Source organism: Leptodactylus fuscus, chromosome 1, assembly GCF_031893055.1.
Source record: "Leptodactylus fuscus isolate aLepFus1 chromosome 1, aLepFus1.hap2, whole genome shotgun sequence".
NCBI classification, from domain to species: Eukaryota; Metazoa; Chordata; class Amphibia; order Anura; family Leptodactylidae; genus Leptodactylus; species Leptodactylus fuscus.
The window spans coordinates 203009973-203034278 of NC_134265.1; the positions used below are offsets into that span (position 1 = coordinate 203009973).

The 24306-nt window shown below is 39.8% G+C and overlaps 1 protein-coding gene across 2 annotated transcripts in view; it reads left to right on the plus strand.

Annotated features, from left to right (window-relative positions):
- SSBP4 (single stranded DNA binding protein 4) overlaps nucleotides 1-24306 on the plus strand; it is a 584851-nt gene that overhangs the window by 265141 nt on the left and 295404 nt on the right. For both annotated transcript variants that reach the window (XR_012717245.1, XM_075282260.1), the window contains exons 6-11: nucleotides 17243-17326; nucleotides 19004-19063; nucleotides 19958-20024; nucleotides 23781-23851; nucleotides 23972-24039; nucleotides 24135-24180. Coding sequence is in view for 1 of the 2 variants with exons in the window: in XM_075282260.1 (XP_075138361.1) it covers nucleotides 17243-17326; nucleotides 19004-19063; nucleotides 19958-20024; nucleotides 23781-23851; nucleotides 23972-24039; nucleotides 24135-24180 (396 nt within the window). In the remaining variant the exon portion in view is untranslated. The remainder of the gene's footprint in view (nucleotides 1-17242; nucleotides 17327-19003; nucleotides 19064-19957; nucleotides 20025-23780; nucleotides 23852-23971; nucleotides 24040-24134; nucleotides 24181-24306) is intronic.

Sequence of the window (24306 nt, forward strand, 5' to 3'; positions counted from 1 at the left end):
ACTGCTTTGTCACTTGAATCTACAATGAGGTATTCCATTCATGTGAATGGGTGGACTCACACAGTAAGTTTTTATTATACATAGATTTTGAGTATGTACGAGTAGCAATTGACATTTTAGGGTGTCAGTATAATGTAATGTAGAATATATAGTGTCATTTCTTGCTATGTGTTCCTCTTTTTATACTATTGTTATATTTGTAAAGTCTGTAGCCACTTGAAACCTGAAGATTTATACTTTTATTTACCAGGTACATCACAAATTATACCTTATCAATCCATGGTTTACACCAAATATCAACATAAAAGGACTGTATAGGCAATCTAATATCTGGCATGAACCAGTGCACAAGAGAACTGTATACTGGGCTGTTGGCTTCATTTGCTTGACCGAGGGGATCTGGTGCATATCGGGATATGACTGGCCCACCGAGGAGCAGGTGAATCCCTTGATTGGCCACAGGCCCAAAGGATATAATGAGCCCCTAGCCCCCAGCCTTTCAAGAGTTGTACATGGCACAGTATATTCACTGCACTATAGGAGATAGGTAGAATACTGCATCTCAATCAGTCTATGCACCCATATAATAAACTGGGTAAAATATTAGGCAATCTTATCAAGTTTATTATATATTAGGTAGCTGAAATGAGTGTTACATACATTTCTCAAAACATCTTCTCCATCTGAACTTGAATTTACGGTATATTCAGCCAGTCTATTGCACATATACCATGTACAGTAGTATATCAAATATAATTATGTTGTATCTCATTAAAGTATAATCTCCATGAGGAATATGATACATAGTAAGTGGTCAGAAAACCTGACTTAGAAGAGAAAGATTTATAACCATCAGAGGCAGTGGACAAAATAATTTGGCCAAGTGCCCCATCTCTGTAGTCACATTCCACATTCCAGAGATGAGGCCCAGATTAAGACTTTCAGGACAAGCTTAGCGTAAGTAGTGGAACACAGTGAAAACAAGCCTTTCAGCAGCATAGAAGGCATGTAAAGAGGCCGGCCGGCTGATGGCTTTTTATGTTGCTGGCTTCCATACTTATATATATACTTCATGGCTCAAGTATCTTAGAATGAATTTCGCTCCCCAGCAGAATCAAAAGTGTTCCTTAAGATGTAAGCTCGTTTTAAAAGACAAGACTAGAGCCTGCCATCAACTTAATTGCCATGTCATTATTTGCTGGCAAAAAGTTGCAAGTTTGAGGTATGTTGGCATTTCTGAAAGCACTTCTGTCCCCTAGTAAACGCCTCTTGTTGTAGACTGACAATTTTACCACTTCATATAGGTATAATGAATACATACATACATGCAAACTGGATGACTGGTAATAATGGTTCCACCTGTAATCTGTGTATGCTGGGTTGTAAGGGTGTAAAGCAATGTAGGTGAGGTCAATCTGTCATCAGCTTGCCAGTGTCTATATATCTAATTACACACGTTACTTAACGGATTGAGTGTCCCGGCATAAATGCTATTACCAGCACAGAAGTAGAGAATGAGCCAACCTAGAAGCTCTTTTCAGCAGCTCTGGATATTCCATTCATTTCACAACCTGGCCATCTTCCTTCTGTGTCATCTGTTAGATTCATTACTGGCTTTCCTGGATTTCTTCATATACTTTATTTTATTTCAAAATACAACTGAAAGGTCAACCGGGCAAGCAGGTGGTTGATAGTCCATTGGGTGACATTTCTATTATGGTTTAGCTGTATGCCTTTGTGCCATTGGTTACAAGTTCACAGAAATGCTATATATTCCACTTTTGTCATTCCTGGGCAGGAAAATTGAAGTGGATGTATTCAAGGTCTTTACATTTAATCTCCACCTGGGTTGCCAATTTAAAGACTATATTAAAGAATTGCATACATAACCATTTTCTAATATATATTATCAGAGTCCCTTCCTTTCAGCCTAAGGGGTGTTCAGTTGATAATCTGCAGTTTATGGGGAATTTTACGTTTTGTATGCTTGTCCTGAGACCATGAGTTGCAAGCAACAGCTGTCATAAAACAACTTTAGTATGATGGACAAGTCTATATTATTCTATACAAATGCTGGATATTATAATGACACTACACCACAGGTAACAACACAGTGGTCAGTCAAAATATGATGGCCTCAGGTTACAAAATCTTCAACATATTGTACAGCGGTCATTATATTCAACATACACTGCTACAAGCAGTCTGGATATGCAGCGTGTACGAGTGGCTGGATTGTGCAGTCAATGGGCATGACACTTCACCTGTGATTCAGCATACTGCTTAAGGAGCCAATAAGCAGATGCTGTATTACTGAAGTGGATGCACTACCTGTACCAGATGCCTCCATTTTAGGTGTAATCAAATTTTGAGTTTTTTTAAATGGACCAAAACAATAATAGAACATAACTTGCAGGGAAAAGCAAATAACAACCATGTCATGAGCCATTACATATAACAAATAACCAAATCAAATTGAAGACAGGCATATCAAGGGGAAAACTAGCAGAAAAACAACCAAGAGATAAAGTGTAAGACAATGAGGAGACAAAGGCACAAGGGGGAACGAATCACAAGGAGGAAACACTAGAAAGGAGAAGGTGTGGGTCCAGGGGGGGAGGGTAGAGCGAAGGTCGCGAGTGCAACAGTGGGGGGGGGCTCTCACAAGGACAGGACAGCTTATGTCAAGAGACTGGAAAACTCTGAAGACTCCTGGAACGCAAACCACGGCCGCCAGAGGGCGTCAAACTTAGAAGAGTCTGCAGAGTCTTCTGCAACCAAGACGTCCATCCTCCTGATGAGAAGAAACTTCTAAAGCCACTCCATCAAAGAGGGGGTCGTAGTGCTACGCCAGTGCCGGGGAATGACTGTTCTGGCGGCCGTGAGAAAATGATGCAGGAGATCCCCCTTAACGTTGGATATATTACCCTGGATAAGGGAGAGGAGAGCCAGTTGGGGAGGGAGAGCCAGGGAGCAACCACTAACTTTTGCATACAGAGAGAACACGGAGGACCAAAAGGTCTGGATCTCCCTGCACTCGCACCGAATGTGGAAGAAAGCCCACAGCGCCAACAAGCATCAGAGACAGTAGGGTAAAACTTGTGAAGAAGGACCGGGCAGCGGTACCAGCGGGTCAGGATCTTTAAAATTCTGTTCCTGGGCACTGCAGGGCAGTGGTCACTTATGAACCAGCAGGAAGGAACAAGTCCAGTCAGCAGGAGATGCCTCCATTTTATTTCTGCGTATATTTTCCAGTTTCATGAAGCTGCTCATACCCTTATCACGAGTACCAATTTAACAGCTTCAAATAGCTATTTCTGCCAGTTATATGTAAGGACTAGTGTCATTGGTATTAGTTACCTGCCTATTTATTTTTAATGTTAATCCTATCCTACTAATATTATAAATGTGAAAGTTTTGTGTGTTTGGATGTTTGTTCCTCAACCACGCAAAAACGGCTGAACGGATTTGAATGAAGTTTGGCACATAGATAGTTTGTAACCTCAATTAACACACAGGCTACTTTTTATCCCGGTAAATGACATAGCTTCACGACTGTTATGAATTTATTTTCACATACTATATTACACTATATTGCTCTTGCAGCAACTTATCTCAGGTTCTGATAAAGCCATGTTTGTTATCTCTGTGTAAACACACAGCTAACCCTCAGTGGATTATGTAAATGCATTTGCATAATATCTGATCTGCTCCAGGCAACATGCTGACGCACTGGATGGGAAAACACCTTTAATCCAAATTGGCAGTTTGCTACTTTTAAACATGCCGGAAAAAAATTCTCCTCAAGTGGAGCTGAGGGGGATCTTCAACGCCAACAACACACTCATTATATGACGTCCCAGTGAGCCGCTGAGTTGCTGGAACAATCACAGGCACGGTGCAAGGAACAACTGCAGTGCCAGGCCAGCTTGAGAGCTGCCGAAACACCAAAGCATGCGGATCATCAACACCAACAACACGCTCATTATATGGCTTCCCAGCAAGCTGCTGAGATGCCAGAACAATTACGGGCACAGTGCAAGGAACGAGTTCAGCGGTAGGCCAGCTTGAGAGCTGCCGAAATGCCAGAGCAGGCAAACCATCGACTGCAGCAATTTGCTGAATATAGGCGGATCATCGATGCCAACAACACGCAGACAAAGTCACGGACTGAGGCTAGTTTTTCCATATAAGTATACCACTATCTCTATGGTTTATGTATACGCTTCTGTTTTTATAATGCAAATGCATCCACTTTTACAAGTGGTCATTGTGATAATTTTGAATTTACCTGATTTTGAATTGGAAAGTCACATATAGTAGCACTATTAGTACCTAGAAGAGGCTGCGGCACCACTATAAAGCTGGTTGCAGTAAATGCTTTGTAAGAAGTTTCCATTAGAAATCAGAAGTGGAGGTTGAAAGATTACATTAAAGCCCAAAAGTCCAGTTAAGAATTGTGTAATGTGAAACCCCTCAGGTAAACCATGGGGCTGTAATTACCCTGTTTATTTTTCCTGATGATCCAGATTCCATCCATCAATGCCTTCCCTCCTCCCTGACCTGTTCTTCTCTCCTCCCCTTATTATTCTCCTCATCTTGGTCTCAGGAGATCTTGAGGATTCCATTAGAAGCTATTTGACAGCTGTTACACTGTAACACATCCGTCCAAAAATGACCTTTCGTAAAATATTTAACAGTCTAAGTGGGTTACCTTACAAAATCTATCCTTTTAAATAGTTCTGAATGGGCAGCCATATTTTGTTGAAGATCCATGAATAATTCATTTATTAAGAGTCCTTGAATGGAACCCATTATTTGCTAGTCTGTTTATTTTGAATTATATACTGTTAGAAAAAAGTAATAGTGTACTTTCCAGTAAGCATGTGCTATATAGGGATTTCAAGGGGTACTCTTGGACATTTTCCTTGATGGTCTATCCTTCCTGAGGGTAGGAGCTCCATATCCCCTTCATTGCTCTGAATAGTGAGGGTTGGATCCTACTGATCATACATTAATGGGCTATCCTTAGAATATTTTCCCGAGATTTTCCACCATCATTTACATTAACTTCTTGAGAGAGTTCCCATTACATTTAGCAACACTCACCACAAGGCACCATAAACTCAATTCTGACCAGTCGTCAGATCCCAAACAGAGAACCTTCGTCCATTACTAAAGACAATAGGGTTCCGGTCCATAGAAACCCAGATTTCTCGTTCACAACACCACTGCAAACGAAGGTGGTGGTGGTTCGCTGTCAATGGCAGGACATGTAGCGGGGAACGTGACATTAAATTTCCTCTTGCTATGTGCCTACAAATGGTCCGGGCACAGACAGGGGTATTTAATGAATGTGCCTAATGTGTTCGGTTGGTGGACAAGGAAACTTTGGGATCTACTTGTACTTATCAGCGGATTAAACCATCTTCTCTGCTGGTGGTCTATCTGTGACATTTGGAACTTGTTTGCTGTGCGTGGGTTTGTGTGTGGGTGTATGTATGTAGGAATGTGACAGGTTCACTTTAAATCAGTGGTTCTTAACCAGGGTTCGATCAAATCTCTATGCACGGTTCATGTTGTGTACCAGTAAAAAAACATATATCTATGTCTTGAATTTGGAAAAAAAACATATTTGATTTATCACTAAAGAAGGGTGAATGTGCATATGAAACTGGTGGGTTCGGTACCTCAAACAAGGTTAAGAACCACTGCTTTAAATATTGTGCAGGAAATCACTGTAAACTACTGCACCTTATGACTGGTATTTTCTGATGCTAGTTTCACACTTTCAGCCTTTCTATTGTTCTGGTCTGTTGTAGGGCCATTCTCTAGAATCCCATCCACACATTGCAAAAAAATACGCGCAGCAGTCATGCTGTGATTTCCAAAATCATTGCAGTTTTGGAAATTGCAACATGTCAATTATACCTACAGAAATGCTGGTAGTTTCCCTATAGGTATAATGGATACAGAACGTGGGGCCTTAGCCTAAGATGGTCATATGGTATCTAGGCTTGTTTGCCTCATCTGACTCTTTTGTGCTAAATTCCTTCAGAGTGATATAATGAAAAGGCGAGCCAAGCCAATTCATTGACTACATATGGCTTATTATGCACATGTAAAAGCTTCATTACTACATCTGTATATGAGTTTTTAAGTATATTAGCAAGGTCAAGTTAGACATGTACAGTACTGAACATACCTGGCATATTGCACATTCCATATTACATAATCCACACTGCAGCTAAATGAAAACTATGTTTTGGTATTATACATACATCTGTTACATGCACATAAGACTTCTGTTGGCCAGAAATATACCAAAAGAGTGTCCATATTGCTTACCTTTGGACAGTGAATGTGGTTATACTTCTGTGCAAAAGAACTGCATGGCTGAGAAAGTGTTATACCATTAGGCATATGTTAGTTTATACAACAAGGGTCAAAGGTAGACAAATGCAGTTACTACATAGGCATTCATCTGTGGTACATGTTTTGTGACACTGTATAAAAATGCACATGGAACATATTGCTTGAACTCAGTGTGAATATACTCTAAATTGTTCTGACAAATGGCTATTGCAACTTAAATACAAATAAGGCCCCATTCACATTCGCATCTACTTATATTTAAGGTCCATGCTGTTCACCAAAAGCACCCCACCCTTCTCATTTGCAGGTTGTGTGCTTTCCGTGGTTGATACGCTTTTCACATCTGTGATTTTTTTTTTTTTTTTTTCACAGACCCATAGACTTTCATTGATGTGATGCATCAACATAGTGTATGTGAAAAAAAGGAGATTCTTCTATTGCTTTTTGTAGATATGGTCCGCAAAAAAACACTGTCTTCTGTATATACACATTGAAATAAACAAATATGTATAGTGTCCGGGAGAGCTGCAGACGCCATACATACGTGTAATGTGGCGAGAGATGGCTGATTGCAAATACTGAGAATGTTGGGCTGGACTTAGACAATTCAATCTTAAGTGGCCAAAGGCAACAAACTTCTCAAAATGTTTCAAATGTCAAAAAAAAATATCTAAATCTGTTTGTTTGTTTTTTCAAATTTTTGATGCCATGCAGTGAGATTGTGCGAAAAGCTTCAAACATTTGAAAAAGCCAGAATTTGTCTGAATTTTTCTATTACAAATGTGTGTATGGCACAAACTACACTCCTTTCTGGCACAAGAGGTTAATAAATGTGTGACAACTAAAGAACAAGCACTAGAAATAATAAATTAATAATAATACAAAGATACATTGATAAATGTGGGTCTGGGTGTTTAGTACCTATAGGTTCATGAGATGCAGTTGCAATGCCAAGACAAATGCAAGTGTACGTATCTATTTTATAGAAGAACCATTTTCATACACCGTTTAGAGGGCTGAGCATCGGACATGTTGGTATTTTGGGCAAGTCCTCATATAATGGGTTGTATTTGTATAATCCCTACTCAAATCAATTTTTCAGTGATGGAAAGAATAACTCTAGAAGACCTAAAATTAACGTCCTATGCAAAATCTAAGTGCCTTCCTATGTGGCAGAGGGACTTTTGGGCCTCCAAAGGCACCAGAGCTCAGCTGTATCTACTACCCCTGACCCTGGTAACAATGCTCCAGAACACTTTATGGTAATGCAGTTTATAAGCAGTCCTACATATGTGGTTCACTTTAGCACCTCACTGGTGAATAGAGGAGGACCTGCCCATTGCCCATGTTTATTTCATAGAAAACAAAGGGTAACGGGCTCTCTTTTTGCCCTGGCCCTAATGCGTGTTTTGTGCAGCCTTACAACCGGTAACAAAGCAATGTACTCTATTGTTTGCCCTTCTGGGATATTTTCTCATTATTTCTTACAAATCTGATAGAAAAGGGAATAAGTAAAGAGAGGGAGTGAGCAGAGCCCATGTTAACGTAAAGCAGATGACTGAGAATACACTTTAGAAATGGATATAAAATATTGAGATCAACGTTGGCTGCGTGAGTTTTGCTGGGTACTTGTGTGACTGTCATTGTGTCTCTCTGGCTGTAAATGTTGCTCCTGCGGAGGCTCTCTGGCGGTGGCGGCGTGTGTCTCTACAATGAACATTGACACAGACATGCTGCGTCCCATCTGCAACTGTTGCTATAATTAACTGTGCACACCTGACTAAGCCTGCAAGAGCCGTTCAAGAATCAAGTCCATTGCTGCAAGACCCTGTAATACTCCAGCAAGGCAAGGGTTCTTCAAGAAGTCACATGGAGAATTTGTGCAGGACAACAGTTATAAAAAGCATTAAATAATTTATTGCCCTCAAAAAAAATATTCCAATTATTGAAGCCTGAATGTTTAGAGCATGAGAATGGCTACCATGTATTAATGGACGTGTAGAAAGAGCCAGCAACATCCAGTGTAATGTTCAGTATTAGCAATGTGAAATGTAGAGTCTACTGGGGTGTCTTGAGTAGAAGACCAAGACGGATGACACACAATAACTATAGTCTTCTGAGTCCAGGCTACACAAAGTTGGCTGCTATGGCTTGACTTTACTTGCAGCCTGTCCAGAACAATATCTAGCATGATCATCATCTCACATATGGTATGATACATATGGATTTTGGTTTCAATAAGATCTATGTACACTGTGTGAGTGAGGCTTCACTCCCGTATATTGTAGGCTTTGGGTTAGCAGTTCTTTAACTAAAGAGGGGCATGAGCCTTGACTTTTCAATAAGCATTGTAATATGGCACCATTATTTATCAGAGGTGTTTTACTATTTTTCATTATCACTTTATTTTATTCTGTACAGTTTATGAAGAATATCTCCTGTTGCTACTTGTTAACATATAGGCCAATTGCTATTCACAGATCTCCATTTGCAATGTGTGTATTATTTTAGATTGAAGTTAACCGCACACGTGAAACTCGGTCTATGTGTTCCCCTGATTTATAACCAGTACAGGACAGTTTGTTACTAGCAGGCCTGGTCTCCTAGCACCATAGATAACTATATATTGTTAGGGGTCCCTCTCCCGGGATACCGTTCAGGCCACTAAATCCACCCAACACACAGACTTTAGTTTCACGTCTAAAATTTGGTTGTGTGAATGCAGGGTAACAGTCACAAAGTCATAAAATCTGTCAACAACAACTGGACAGTTTGTTGATGGTGTCCAAGATTAAGAGAGAGAGTTTCCAATAGATATTTCCAAAAGATGTAGGGGCAATAGATTTTCCCACTCTTTACCACAATTAAAAAACTATGAAAAAGATGATAAAAACATATTACAAAACTGAAGAGTTTCCTGTTGGATGAGTTTCTAATACATTTTCAGTGCAATCAGATTACTCTATCCAATGCTTAATTTTCTGCAGAATTTTACATTTTGGATTATTATATGAAAGAGCATTATTATGTATATATGATTATTACACTTTCTAGGCTGATAGTACTGTTTCTAGCCAGTAAATTGGACCTGTGGTCCTCAATCTAAAGACTAATCCATGTAAGGTAAGGCAACTTGTACTTTTTGTCCCGATGCTGGCAAAATCTTGGCATGTTATATTTGATGGTGTTTTGCAGACAGTAAAGAAAGGAGGAGCAGAACAAAATCTCAACAAACTTGTTGCTGTCAAAAATGTGGAAATAACATTTTTCCAGTGCTGTGCTGCAGACAAGAGAAAGGCTGCAGTGCCATCTATTGCCGGATGTCTAGCTAATGCCGAGCGAAGGCCAGTGTGGCTATGCCAAACATTTATCTCCTTAGCTGGATAGAAAATGATTTTATTAATTGCTTCATTTATCCCCCTTCTTTTTGCCTAAATGCGATTGGCTAGGCTGGTACCTAGCGGGATTGGGCTCACAGACTCAAACCAGTGACTGCCATATGTCTCTTATTAGCCCTGGACGATAATTGCAAGGCAGCAGGAAGAAGCATTATTAAATATCAAAGCAAATGCTTTCATGGTAACCCCTTATGTACCAGATGTAAAACAGCACAATGCCTACACCTCAGGCAATAAATAGTTTTAGAAGCCGCAAGATGTCAGATGAGAATTCTCTGCTGCATGGAAATTCCTCTGGCTGTGCGGCTTGCTTGAGCAGTAATAGCTTTATTCTTTAAGACCCTTCTGCTATAGTCAATGAAGTTGATACTTTGGACACTTCCCACCAGATTGTGGGATGCATTCAGCCGTGCAACATCGATCGGCTGTTTATTTCAAAAAATTTGGGATCAAAAGGGGGACTATGTCTCTTTTGAAGGAGCAATCCTTAAAGGGGTATTCCCACCTCACATACTCATCAGTCTTTACTGCTGTAAAATCTTCTTTCTTCCTGGTTTCTTGCATCATTTGGTGGGCGGGGTTTCACATGCAACCTGCCGTTTAGCTCCGCCCACCCATGTTGGACTATGAAGTACAGGCAGCAGCAACTCCATTCTGTGTTACATACAGAGACTGCCTGTCTCTGCCATAATGAACACAATTGAATTAGCTAGCCTGATAACTGGGAGAACAGATGAAAGCAGCTCCTGTCCCCTATCTGCTAACAGGAAGCTAGGGCACATGTGGTGTAGACACAGGAATAGCTAGATACACAGGCTCACTCCTTGCACTTAGCCCCTCCTCCCTCCCCCCTGAGAGCAGCAGATACATCACTTGACTCATGAGCAGCTAAGTCAGGGCTGTGGCCACAAAGAATTGAATAAAGTAAGATAGTGGACAAACAAAGCAGTTTTGCTGAAGCAGTGTATTTAGGAAAAGTCTTACATCCACATTAACAAGAAGTATAGATAGGATCCTTGTGATGGGACAACCCCTTTAAGTCACCATTTGATGTACAGGGACTTATAGACCATATATGTCCTACTAAATCTTCTGATAGATCAAATACGTCCACCTTGATGCAAAGAGCAAAACTTGGTCCAGTTCCACCAATTGGAAGGTACCTCCCTATCAAAAGGTGACGCTAGAGCAAGTTTTACACTTTCCATTAAGGAGGACTGTATATTATTTTGCTATATATTCTGGAAAATGATATAGTGTAGCGAGTGCATTGTGAATCGGTCATTTCTTATGTCAATACAGTAAGTAATTTAAAGTGAAAACAGATGAAATGTAACTGGTTATCAGATACTTGGCAATATATTTGTAACATTTTGTAAAAAAAAAAAAACCTTATACAGTATATTCACACATGCTATATTTGATCTAAATGTGGTTTGCAATACATGCTGCAGAAACAATCTTTTTACATATAATGTGGCGTTCACACTTGCGCCTTGAGCTGTCTATTGTGATTCCACCTAAATCCCCGGAAAAACAGCTTAGGGACGGCTTGCTGGCGGGCAGTTTAAAAACCTATTCATTTCAATGGGTTTTTAAAGCAAACCGCTGGTGTCCGTATGCAGCCTCTCTACTGTGATACTGTTTTTTTTTTCACATGGACACAAAGTCGGACATGCTGGTCTTTGTGTCCATGCAAAAAAAAAAAAAAAATGGTTCCATGGCGGAGAGGCTGCAAATAGACACTGGCAGTTTGCTTTAAAAACCCATTGAAATGAAAGGGTTTTTAAACTGACCGCTGGCAAGCCATCCCTATGCAGTTTTTTCCGGGGATTTAGGCAGAATCACAATGGACAGCTCAAGGTGCAAGAGTTTATGCAGCGTAACATTTTTTCAGCTGCAAAAATTTTTGCAATGAATCTGCCACTTGTGAACAAGCCATACTCCTGTGCAACACAGAGGACATGTAGCTTTTTTTATACTATGGTAGATGCCCATGCTGGTCTAAACAGAAGCATAGAGATCTGGTGGTCACTGACTATGGAGCTTGTTACTAGGCAACCATTCAAGTTTCTTTTGTATATTTTGTCAGTGAAGACATGTAAAGTTAGCATAATCCAGAATGAACTGATTTATTGTTGTCTGCTGTTCAAACTCTAACAGGCAACCTGATGCAATGACCGTTATGTGCAAAAGTAATATTATGCATAATGGTGTTCAACGTTAAAGTTTTTGTTGCCCAGATGCAATCTGTGATCATTGGTTTTCTGCTTAGTGTATAGAAATCGCTTTAGGCCAGGTCCTCATGTTGTGAAATCGCTGCATTTATGGATTCTGTCACACATTGCAGAAAAATATCTGTTGTGGAAATGCTGCGATTTCCGTTCTGCTTTTGTAAATTTCAGCTTTCCGTATAGGTATAATAAGAGCTAAAGGCCCCAGATTGTGAAAAACGCAGCTTTTTTTTTTTTATTGCAGATTTGGCTGCGGTTTTTTGAGCAAAAGTCTAGAGTGGCTTGAAATGGAAGCTCAATAAAACCACAGCCAAATCTGCAACAAAAAATGTTGCATTTCCACAAAGTTGTGGGGACTTGACAAATAAATAAGTTAAGGTCACCTGAATCAAACTAGGTTTTCCCTCCGTTGCTGAGATATCGCTGTTTTTGCCAATAAGCAAATGGGCTCTTTGGAGCAATGAGGTTGCTGTCATTCCTTCAGAGAAGTAAGTAGCAATGCCCTCATTCCTCCAAGGATCCCATTCACATATTGACAAAAACAGCTATCTCTCAGGCAACAATTCACAAGGATAAAAAAAAAACACTATTTGATTCACCCTAACCTACCTATGAGCGGGGCTGGGTTAATATGCTTGGATCTGGTTAAGGCTGAAGCCATACATTGCAAAGCTAAGCGTGGCTTCAAAAGAACGGAGAAAGTAAAGAAAGTGCATAATTCTCCCTTCTGTTAAATCTTTTTCTTTATCTAAAAAGAAAAAACCCAAATTTGTATCACAACTTAGTTTTTCTCAACATGTGGCCTCGGACTATACTGGCTTTTCTTGGGACTGAGCTATCATATATCTAAATCTATTCTCCAGGATGTAATTAGGAGAACAGTGCCTCTGTATGGTGCCCTCTAGAGGGCAGCCCCCTTAACAACATGCATGACTCAGTTAATAAGCCTACTGATATGATGCGGGGTTTATTGCCAAATTAGTATTTCTATTCCAAAAAGAACAGATTCTCAGCTATGGACAGCGCTGTTTCGGTCTTTTGGACCTCCTCAGCATAGCGCAGGAATACTAATTTGAGAGTGAGAGACTATAGACCAGGGTCAGGGGATAATCGTACTCATCAGGGAGAGTGTGTGCCTACATAGCAGTACGGAGACTTACAAGTCATTCCTGCTCCGCTAGGGATTCTAGGTAAAAAATATGCAAATCTATTCATATATCCTACACCTTGTGGTCATAGAGCCTAAACCAAAGTAATATAGTCACAACATTCACCTTAACATAAGCTTTGCTATGCTGTTCTTCTTCCGTCTTGGGTGTGCACAGTACTCAGTACTTCATTATATTGCTTCATATGGTATAATGACCCTCAAAACATTCCAACTGTTGGAAGATAGATATGTGCCGGAATGTGCAAGAACTGCAAGACAGGCAAGATGGCTAGAAACAGATATGTCCATCCAGTGCTTGGGTACATTGTATACCCATTCTCGTAGCTGTCGATATGCCAAACTTTATTCATACTCTCGGGGGTTTCAAAAACAAAGTGTAAATAATGTGCAAAGCATATGGGGTCCATTAATAAGATTATAAACCTTGCCAAACTTAGGAATGAAGATGGCACCCCAGACTAACTACTGGAGAACAGTGGTCAGCTAAACATAAGCTTATTACAACTTATTGCTCATATGCCCTTCATGGCTCTTAGACACAACCAATCAGATAACATCTAAAAAAAAAAATAAGATCAGAACTTCCAAGGTCCTAGTATGAAAAGCAAAGAGGCCAAGATGTCCCTAAACAAGATGATTGTAATGTTCGAAAAGGATCTCCTAATACAATGAGCTCTTTCATGTTTGGTTTTTTATATTTATCTGCACCATGTTTTACTTGCTAGTGAAGTAGATTGTGATTTTGAGCTGTTCTTCCATCATTTAGGAGCAGGTTGCAGCCATAGGCAGTACCGTCATAGTAGTCAACAGATACTTCCATGTTCTCCTTCCTTCTTATTTTAGTATTGCAAAGTGGTGCTTCTCATATTACTTGAACAGGATCAGTGCCGTTTGCTCCGCCCGTTGGCATCCGGAGGCTGCAATAGCAGATGATGTGTGTCTGACCCCAACAGATCACATGCTGATAGCCTATCTTATGGATAGGTCATCCATATGAAAACTTGATCTGGTGCCAGAAAATCTCTAAGGATGAGGCCTCACATTGCAGAAACACAGCCTCTTTTGTTGCAGATTTTGTTGCCTTTTTTTTTTTTAGCCAAAGCTAGGAGTGGATTAAACAGAAAGTTGAAGTATAAGAACTTCCTATACATCTCCTGTCCCTTTTGTAGCCATTCTTAGATTTGGCTTTAAAAAAAAAAATGAAGCAAAATCTGCAACAAAAAAAGCTGCATTTCCACAATGTGGAGCCTCAACCTAAAGAGGGTCTTTCTCCAAATTCATCAACTTCAACTCTTTGTATCTTTTAATAGGTGCTGCTCCACTGATACTGATGCAGTTGGTATTTTTTCTCTAGTTCCCACCGTTCCTGAGCAAGAAGTGCTGTTAGTTTCAGAATCCAGTATGCTAATCAGGCTGTCTATTTTTGGGTGGGTGGAACAGGGCTGATGCAATCTCATGATATTGGGTGCTGAAACTAGCAGAAATTATTGCTTGGGAATGGGGGGGGGTCTAGAGAAAAAAAAATCCAACTGCAGCAAAATCAATGGAACAGCAGCAATTGAAGGGTTGAAATTAGTGGAGGGGGGTGAAAGGTCCTGTTTAAAGAGTGACTATTACAAATCCTTGCGATTTCTAGGCAAAATGTAGGATAGTGGTGGCTTTTGTCCCTACGGATGCTGGCATCTGTATACAGAACAGGCATAAGATCCTTGGGGTTCTAGCAAGCTTGCTTATTACTACATGCTTGAAATAACATAGGAGTTAGGAAAGTCAAATAGACATCTTCCTGCCTATCAATAGACTATGGAGAAAAAGCAATAGATGTGAAAACAATTAAAAAGTCTCGAAAATTTGGACTACTTATACCTGAGGCAAATCTGAGCTGCTTTATCATTGTTGTACAACAGAAAACTGGATTGCAAGACATGAAAAAATTTGCAATTTTTTTCACAAGACAAAATTTTTGTGCAATAATTGTTTTTCTTTTTTCTTTTTAAAGTTTTGTGCCCCACATATCACTTTCCTCAAAGAGGGTGGCGGGGGTTATCAGCCCTATCAGATTTATCACCATTTATGCCATTTTTCTTGTGTAAATGATGCCAAAAAATCTACATCAGACCCATACTGTTTAACCAGACGTAAACTAAGAAAGGGTGATTTCTTCACTGCACTAGGTAATGAAATATCAAGAAGTGTTGGTTGTGACATTGCCTTCCATAATGTATCTAAATTGTTCTCTATTAATAAATTAGTTTTAATAAAACTATATAGCGCAGTCGTATTTAGATTGTTCTGTGTTACAGGAGGGGGACTTCCATAAAGAGTATGCAGCTTCAGTCTCCATATACAGTCCTATGAAAAAGTTTGGGCACCCCTATTAATCTTAATCATTTTTAGTTCTAAATATTTTGGTGTTTGCAGCAGCCATTTCAGTTTGATATATCTAATAACTGATGGACACAGTAATATTTCAGGATTGAAATGAGGTTTATTGTACTAACAGAAAATGCGCAATATGCATTAAACCAAAATTTGACCGGTGCAAAAGTATGGGCACCTCAACAGAAAAGTGACATTAATATTTAGTAGATCCTCCTTTTGCAAAGATAACAGCCTCTAGTCGCTTCCTGTAGCTTTTAATCAGTTCCTGGATAAAGGTATTTTGGACAAACAATTCAAGTTCAGTTAAGTTAGATGGTCGCCGAGCATGGACAGCCCGCTTCAAATCATCCCACAGATGTTCAATGATATTCAGGTCTGGGGACTGGGATGGCCATTCCAGAACATTGTAATTGTTCCTCTGCATGAATGCCTGAGGATTTGGAGCAGTGTTTTGGATCATTGTCTTGCTGAAATATCCATCCCCGGCGTAACTTCAACTTCGTCACTGATTCTTGAACATTATTCTCAAGAATCTGCTGATACTGAGTGGAATCCATGCGACCCTCAACTTTAACAAGATTCCCGATGCCGGCATTGGCCACACAGCCCCAAAGCATGATGGAACCTCCACCAAATTTTACAGTGGGTAGCATGTGTTTTTCTTGGAATGCTGTTTCTTTTTGGACGCCATGCATAACGCCTTTTTTTATAACCAAACAACTCAATTTTTGTTTCCAAAATGAAGCTGCCTTGTCCAAATGTGCTTTTTCATACCTCAGGCAACTCTATTTGTGGCGTACGTGCAGAAACGGCTTCTTTCTCATCACTCTCCCATACAGCTTCTCCTTGTGCAAAGTGCGCTGTATTGTTACCGATGCACAGTGACACCATCTGCAGCAAGATGATGCTGCAGCTCTTTGGAGGTGGTCTGTGGATCGTCCTTGACTGTTCTCACCATTCTTCTTCTCTGCCTTTCTGATATTTTTCTTGGCCTGCCACTTCTGGGCTTAACAAGAACTGTCCCTGTGGTCTTCCATTTCCTTACTATGTTCCTCACAGTGGAAACTGACAGGTTAAATCTCTGAGACAGCTTTTTGTATCCTTCCGCTGAACAACTATGTTGAACAATCTTTGTTTTCAGATCATTTGAGAGTTGTTTTGAGTAGCCCATGATGCCACTCTTCAGAGGAGATTCAAATAGTAGAACAACTTGCAATTGGCCACCTTAAATACCTTTTCTCATGATTGGATACACCTGGCTATGAAGTTCAAAGCTCACTGAGGTTACAAAACCAATTTTGTGCTTCAGTAAGTCAGTAAAAAGTAGTTAGGAGTATTCAAATCAATAAAATGATAAGGGTGCCCATACTTTTGCACTGGTCAAATTTTGGTTTAATGCATATTGCGCATTTTCTGTTAGTACAATAAACCTCATTTCAATCCTGAAATATTACTGTGTCCATCAGTTATTAGATATATCAAACTGAAATGGCTGTTGCAAACACCAAAATATTTAGAACTAAAAATGATTAAGATTAATAGGGGTGCCCAAACTTTTTCATAGGACTGTATATGAGATATACTGGGTAAACATTGCAAGCTTTTGTCCTGACTGACAGTGTCCTATATTTTGCACACCCATTACCAATTTAATCATGTATATATCTCTTTGTGTTTTTTAGGGTCCTCCAGGTTCTCAGCCATCACCTCATGCACAACCACCTCCACATAACCCCAATAACCCAATGATGGGTCCACACAGTCAGGTAATGTCAAACAATGTCAATCTGTCTTACTTCAGAATGTATTAAACTTTCATTCCATGGCCTTAGCTCATGGAAGGGCTATTTATAACGTAGACATTGGTGGGTGGGTATGCCAAATGAATGACGTTCTGCACAGCAATAACTGAAATATAATGACTTTATCAAGCTATGGCCACAAAGCAATCACTCCGATCCCTCCGTCTTCATGGCAGCTATGAGCAGATTTTTAATTACACATCTTTCCCAACTGAGTTCATCTCAATTACTTTAATACTGAAAGGAACAAAGTTGCAAGTTTTATTTTTGCCTGGTGGAAGCAAATAATTTCCAGTTAGCTTGGCTGGGCAGTATCAAGCAAGGCGGTTGACTTTCTGGATAACCATCTTTAGTCCTAAACCAGATATACACTAATATTTTATAGTAGGTTTACAGTTTTTTTTCTAAAGCTACATGGTTTTACGCCATGTTTTGAAAATGACATGGAGTATGATAGACAAACACCAGGTTGTTAACTCCCTAAAAAAATGACATTATGGTCAGATCCAAACTTGGTCATTTTGACCTTTTTGTCGGGAGTCAATGGTCATTTTCATTTGCACAGATAAATAAGGTGAGTGAAAGGCCCGGGTATCCTATGCACATTGGTGGAAAATGAAGATGCCACAAATATTTGGTATACCTTAATAGTCACAAATCTAGTGTGTTTCTTCAAACCATGTTCTTTGAGTGATTATATATTAAAACATATACCATTACTGAAGTGCTGACCTAGATTCAACAACCAATATTGTCTTTCAGAAATATAACATTTGCAACTAGCAATTCATGTAATAAATGAAGAAACTGTAATTAAACAGATTGTAGGGGAAATTAAGAAATTCACAGGAGTTGTAAGATAAAAACCAACATGACGCTAGGTTCACACTAGCGCCCGGAGTCCGTTCTGCATGCAGAAGACGGAAAGCTGTCAGACCGGGTCCGGCCATGTGCGCCGGTGAGCGTTTTATGCTCTCCGCCGTGAAACCGGTTTTTTTCAACTGGACACAGAGTACTGCATGTCCGACTCTGTTCGTTTTAAAAAAATCGGTTTCACGGCGGAGAGCATAAAACGTTCACCGGCGCTCACGGCCGGACATCTTTCAAACCCATTCAAATGAATGGGTATGAAAGAGTCTTGCAGGTTTCCGTCTCATGTCTCTGTTTTGTGCAGGAAACGGAAACCTGCAGAACGGAGACCTGGGCGCAGATGTGAACGAGCCTTTACTGACCTAGTAAATCTGCTGCACCTTCATTGCTGATGCTCCACAGGGCTCCAGCAGCCATTTCTTATTTTCTTGCAGTGATGACATGGTGCATATCCATACGACTTCTGCAATCATTAGCCAGTCAATGGCTACACAAGTCACATGGATGTATGGTAGGTCTTTGCCACCTTCCATGCATTTGGCGATTTAGCAAAAACATTGCGGAAAAAACTGTGGTGTAAACTCATCACGTTTTGTTTCCGCAGAGTTTTTTTTAATGAAACTCTGCAGAAATTTCCTCTGTGGACTCTCTGCCCCTATGTACACTTATACAGAAACCGCCAGCATTTCCACACTTATAATTTATAAATGCTATTCAAGTAGGCAAACACTGTAACTTATCCTAATTCTGTTATTTCCTGTTGTTTTTCAGCCATTTATGTCACCTCGGTATCCTGGTGGCCCCCGACCTTCTCTAAGAATGCCAAATCAGGTTTGTGGTTTGTTCATAGTAATTACAAGTGTTTAAACATCAATTTTCTGTAAGTTAAATATACTCTGTCACTAAGTCCTGGTTCACATCTGCGTTCAATGTTCTGTTCAGGTTGTCCACTTGGGGACCCTCAGAACGGAATACCGAACACATTAAAAAGTGGTGAGCAATGAAAGCACACGGACCCCATAGACTATAATGCAGTACTTTTCTTTCCGCATGACACGTGTGGACACCGCACAGAAAATACGCTGACCCCATTATAGTCTATAGGGTCCGTGTGCTTTTATTGCTCACGACTTGTTAATGAGTTCGGTATTCCGTTCTGAGGGTCCCCAAGCGGATTTCCTGAACGGAATACCGAACACAGATGTGAACCAGTAGTAACAACAACCAAAATATTATTAGTAAACACTCAAAATAAAAACTAAACATATTGATTTAATACTTGTATTATATTGTTAGGATTATTTTTAGATGATAAATTAAAACATCTAAAATATGTAAGCCTCCTAAAATCTGGGCTTGGTATAAATTAAAACATGAACAGCAGCAAGTCTTCCAGATGTCTTCGCTTTATTATCCATGCATCGTACTTCCCTGTTTCAGTAAGACTGCATTATAACTTTTATATTACTTATTGTTTCTTTCTGTGTAGCGTCGTCATATACTACAAGGTTCTTACCTGATAAAGGGCCTCAGACTATAAAAAAAAATTAGTCATTATATAATAGTAAAGATAGATATATTTTTGAGGTCTGAGAACTAAACAAGTCTCTTTCCCATGATTGTTATGACAAAATTTTAAGGAAAACACCTCCATGTTTCTTGCTTAGAATTAAAACATTTACATTTCAAGTGCAGGCTTATAATACATGACTGTATATGTTACAGCCCCCTGTAGGAGTCCCAGGTTCACAGCCCCTGTTGCCAAACTCCATGGACCCCACACGACCACAAGGTATGTTTACATATATGTTTGTATCGAATATTTTATAGTTTATTGTATTGCTACCTGTCTAGATAAATGAAGATGATCCAGCTATAGTCTTCCTTTGTGTTAATAGTGGCATTGTGGATTATGCCATGACTTTCTGATGACTTGCTAATGCCTTTGGTGTGAATTCAGTAATGATTCAAACAATGTGAAATATGTTTTCTCAAGGTCCCTTTATGTAATATTATAGAAAACCATTCAGTGTGCCAAATGGGCAATAATCCAAGGCATCCATAGGGGCCCCACGTGACTGTAAAACTGCAGCAATCTAGTGAATCCCATCCCCCATAGTCAGGTAAAATATTCGCAGAAGGCACACTGTGATTTCAAAAACCATTTTGGTATTGGAAATCACAACATGCCGATTATACCAGCAGTTTTCCTATACGTATAATTGAAGTATGAAATCCACAGAGGAAACTTTTCTGTGAAAATCACTATGGGAAAAAAACGCAAAAAGTTTCCGCCTTGGTTTTTCCCACAGCACTTTTTTGCTGCGACCTGCTATGTTGGGCCTATGCCTTCTCATTAGGGCCTGTGGTCATTATTAATAACATATAACTGAAATATCTGCCAGATTTAATAATAGTAGTGACATTCATTAAATAATCATAGCAATACATATCGGGGCGAGCTGTTTCTAAAGGGTAGGGTGGGAAGGCTTCCATGGTTTTGGGGTTTTTTTTGTACTTCTAAGAATTGTGTCCCAATTTTTCCATCCCTGCCTGAACCAAGTAGTTCATTCCTTTTCTAATGGGTTTTTTTCTGAGAAATGACCCTATATTTTCTTGATCGTGTTTTCCTATTGTATTATAGCTATCTAAAAGTATCCTAAGGGTGTGTTTACATGGCAAACAATGAACAGGTTCTCAAATTCCTCTCCACTTTCCACTAGACAGCTTTCCGCTATGGCATTTAGTCACTGACTAACCCCCTATGAATGGACCTGATCAGTAGACTGGCTTGCGGTGCTGGTTCTGCAGAAAGATCAAGCAGAGCGTTTATTTTTTAGTGTCCTACTTCAATCAGAGCGCTGATTTTGAGCCCACAGTGTGAACATGCCCTAATTTATATGTGTTGCTTCCACGTATGTTATTGTTGTATCTGTGGTTTTGAATAGAAACGGTTGTCTTTCACTGCATTGGGGGTTTTTTTACTATAGTTTTTGTTTTGTGGTAATGGTAGACTTTTCCTGTCACACTTTAACTGTCAATGTACCATAAAGGCCATAAATGCCAGCCTTGTATCTTTTTATTTCATATTACGCCCAATAAACGTGACATCTAGTAAGTCAGGGTCACAGCGTTGCCACTAAATTTGCCCAAATGTAAATGGTTTCCTGGGACCTTGGCAAATATGGCAATAAAATGTAATGAATAGGCCACATATCTGTTTATGAAATAGCCTGATTTTGTATGCTGGGCACCGTGTGGTAAAGGGTTATTTCTGTTTTCAAGTGTATAACTTATGCTGGTGGTTGTGCCACAGATTATCCTCAGTGCTATAGGTCTGTTCTCACATGGAACTGACGTGAAGAACCCAGGAAATATATAACCTGTGAAATATGCTAATGTTCTTGTATGGATTACAGGACATGTTTCCGAGCCCACTGCCAGCTCATTAGTGCTGGGCAAATAAAAGGACAAAGTGCAGAATAATGACGGTGTCACCAAGACCAGGGCTGCGTTTTACAGCCGCCTTCTAAAGCAGAGCAGGCTGCTTGCTGAGCACTCCCCAGACAGGCCTTCCCTGCCATTAAGGAGTACTTGTGTAGTGTATCCTAAGTACATGAATTAGAATCGCTGAACGCTGCTTTAACACCATATGGTGACTCTAAGTTTGCTTGAGAAGAGGTGGCAGGAGGAGCACAGGGACGACGCTAGGAGTCCCATTACCTCTCCTTTGAGGCGCTGCTCAGCAGCTGGCACTAGCAATGGAAATTCACAGCCGTTTAGACCACATAATGTGCCCTTTTCTACCTGCTATAATGCCTTCAACAACTGCTGAGGGTTGGCCAGCTTCCATGTCTAGAGTAAGTCTTATAAATACAGGAGTGGGAGAATGAGAAGGGTCCTGCTTACATGTGGAGCAGCTCTAGGGCTTCATCTGTGAAACATCGTATACCCCCTTAACAATCTCTTCTATGTCCATGACTGGTGGGGACAAACGCTCCAGCTCTTTGCCTGCTTGGCCACTGTTTCTGACATTGACTATGTTTGGTAGACCTTATTTCCAAATTCCGATGACCTTTTCTGCTTCTTTAAAACTGGCCTATCTTGTTTTCTTTGTACTTCAATTTATTCGCTATCTCTAATAATAGGAAGAAACATGGGAATTGGTCAAAACGGGGAACAATATTTTATTGATATTTTTAGACTATTATCTAGATTTACCATGACTATCACCTAGTCCTAGAGTATCTGCAATTGAGTGAGATACACAATCTTTATCATGAGACTTAAACTTCTGTGGAATTGGCCATAACATTATCCATTATAAGAACTTCCATTGGATTTCACAGAGAATGAAGTCAATGAATAGAACAGTGACCTATCAAATATATGGTATTTGTTTGTGTTGATGTGCCACCTCTAGTAGGGACACATTTGCGATCAAAGGTTAGTAGCAAGTGGAAGGTTCATACACACTACTGCAGTGGTGTAACTAAAGTCTTGTGGGCCCCAGTGCAATTTTCTGTCCAGGGCCCACTACCTCATCCCTACAGCGAATTCTTGATCAACCTTAGTGTGGTCAGGGTAATCTGTGGGTCTCCTTGGCTTGTGGGCAAGAGGGAAGCTACAATCTCAATACTGATGGCAGTGAATATGGCCCCCCTAAGGCTCCTGGGCCACAGTGTGACTGCACCCCCTCAAGTTACACCCCTGCACCACTGTATAATATCTCAACTGTTCCTCTATATTTTTGCTTCTTTCCAAAGGAATATTAGAATGGTATTTTCCCATAAATGTATTGCTTCATACATGCTTTGTAGTGCAAAGAACTAGTAGTGCACCCTTTCGTTCTTTTTTTACTGGGTGCTGTTTCTATTCACCCTCTATTCCAGAAAACTGGTGTAGATTGTAATAATTTTATGAAAATGGGCAGAGCAAGGCGGAGACCAAGATGGGCTACGGATATAATATTACATTCACATGGTGACTGAAATGCCTGATTTGCCATTTGTATTCTTATAACATGTGTACTAGAGTATCTCAAGTTCTGAAAACTAGCTGGAAAGTTTGACAAGAAGCAAATCATGATGATCTGTGCCATGACCATGTTTGGTACCATAACTCATGGAATAATAATATATATTCTAAGTTGGAAACCACATGAAGACTATCCTGGAGCAGGTGGTCATATTTCAATAGTTTCTGTTGTATTGAGTGTGTGTAAGATGTACACTTTGCAGGATGCATTATTGGTTCATTTTTTTTCATTTTCCTTTAAGATATATATATTTTAGCTAAACTTTCTCCAAGCTAAAATCTCAGTAAACTGTCTTTTTTGTGACCTATATTACTTGATCCTTTATTTGACTCTTTCTCATATGGATTTTATTATATCTTCTGTACGGTATATTTCTATCATCAGTATGCATCTTGCTTTTTCATCCATTTAAGTGTGTGACCACTTTGCTATATTTACAATACACTCTTTATGTATGCAAGTATATGTAAATGCCATCTGAGGATTACAACTTTGCTGCTTGTTTTCCAGGACATCCAAACATGGGAGGACCCATGCAAAGAATGAATCCACCGCGAGGCATGGCAGGAATGGGACCTCAGGTAACCTGTTAGGAAATGTTGTGTTCTAAATCCCATAGCCTCTCCTTGAAATATGATAATACTAAAACATTAATTACAGACATTTTATCCATCTTACGCAATGAATTTTTCTTGTCCTAGAACTATGGCAGTGGAATGAGACCTCCTCCAAATTCATTAGGTGGACCTGGAATGCCTGGAATGAATATGTAAGTCCATGCACATTTGCTTTCATTTGGTTTTATGCTATGAGGTGTCTTCAGTTTCTTTGTCACAAAAAATGTTTTCTAAATATTCTTTACAGGGGTCCAGGTGGGAGAGGTCCATGGCCGAACCCCAATGCTAATTCGGTAAGTCTTTTAAAATCAATAAGAAGGCAAAATGAGCTAAAACTACAACTCTGTTCATACAGATCTGTTAATGTAGTTCATATTATTTTCTTCCGTAAATAGTGAAATGGCAGAATTCATTTCTAG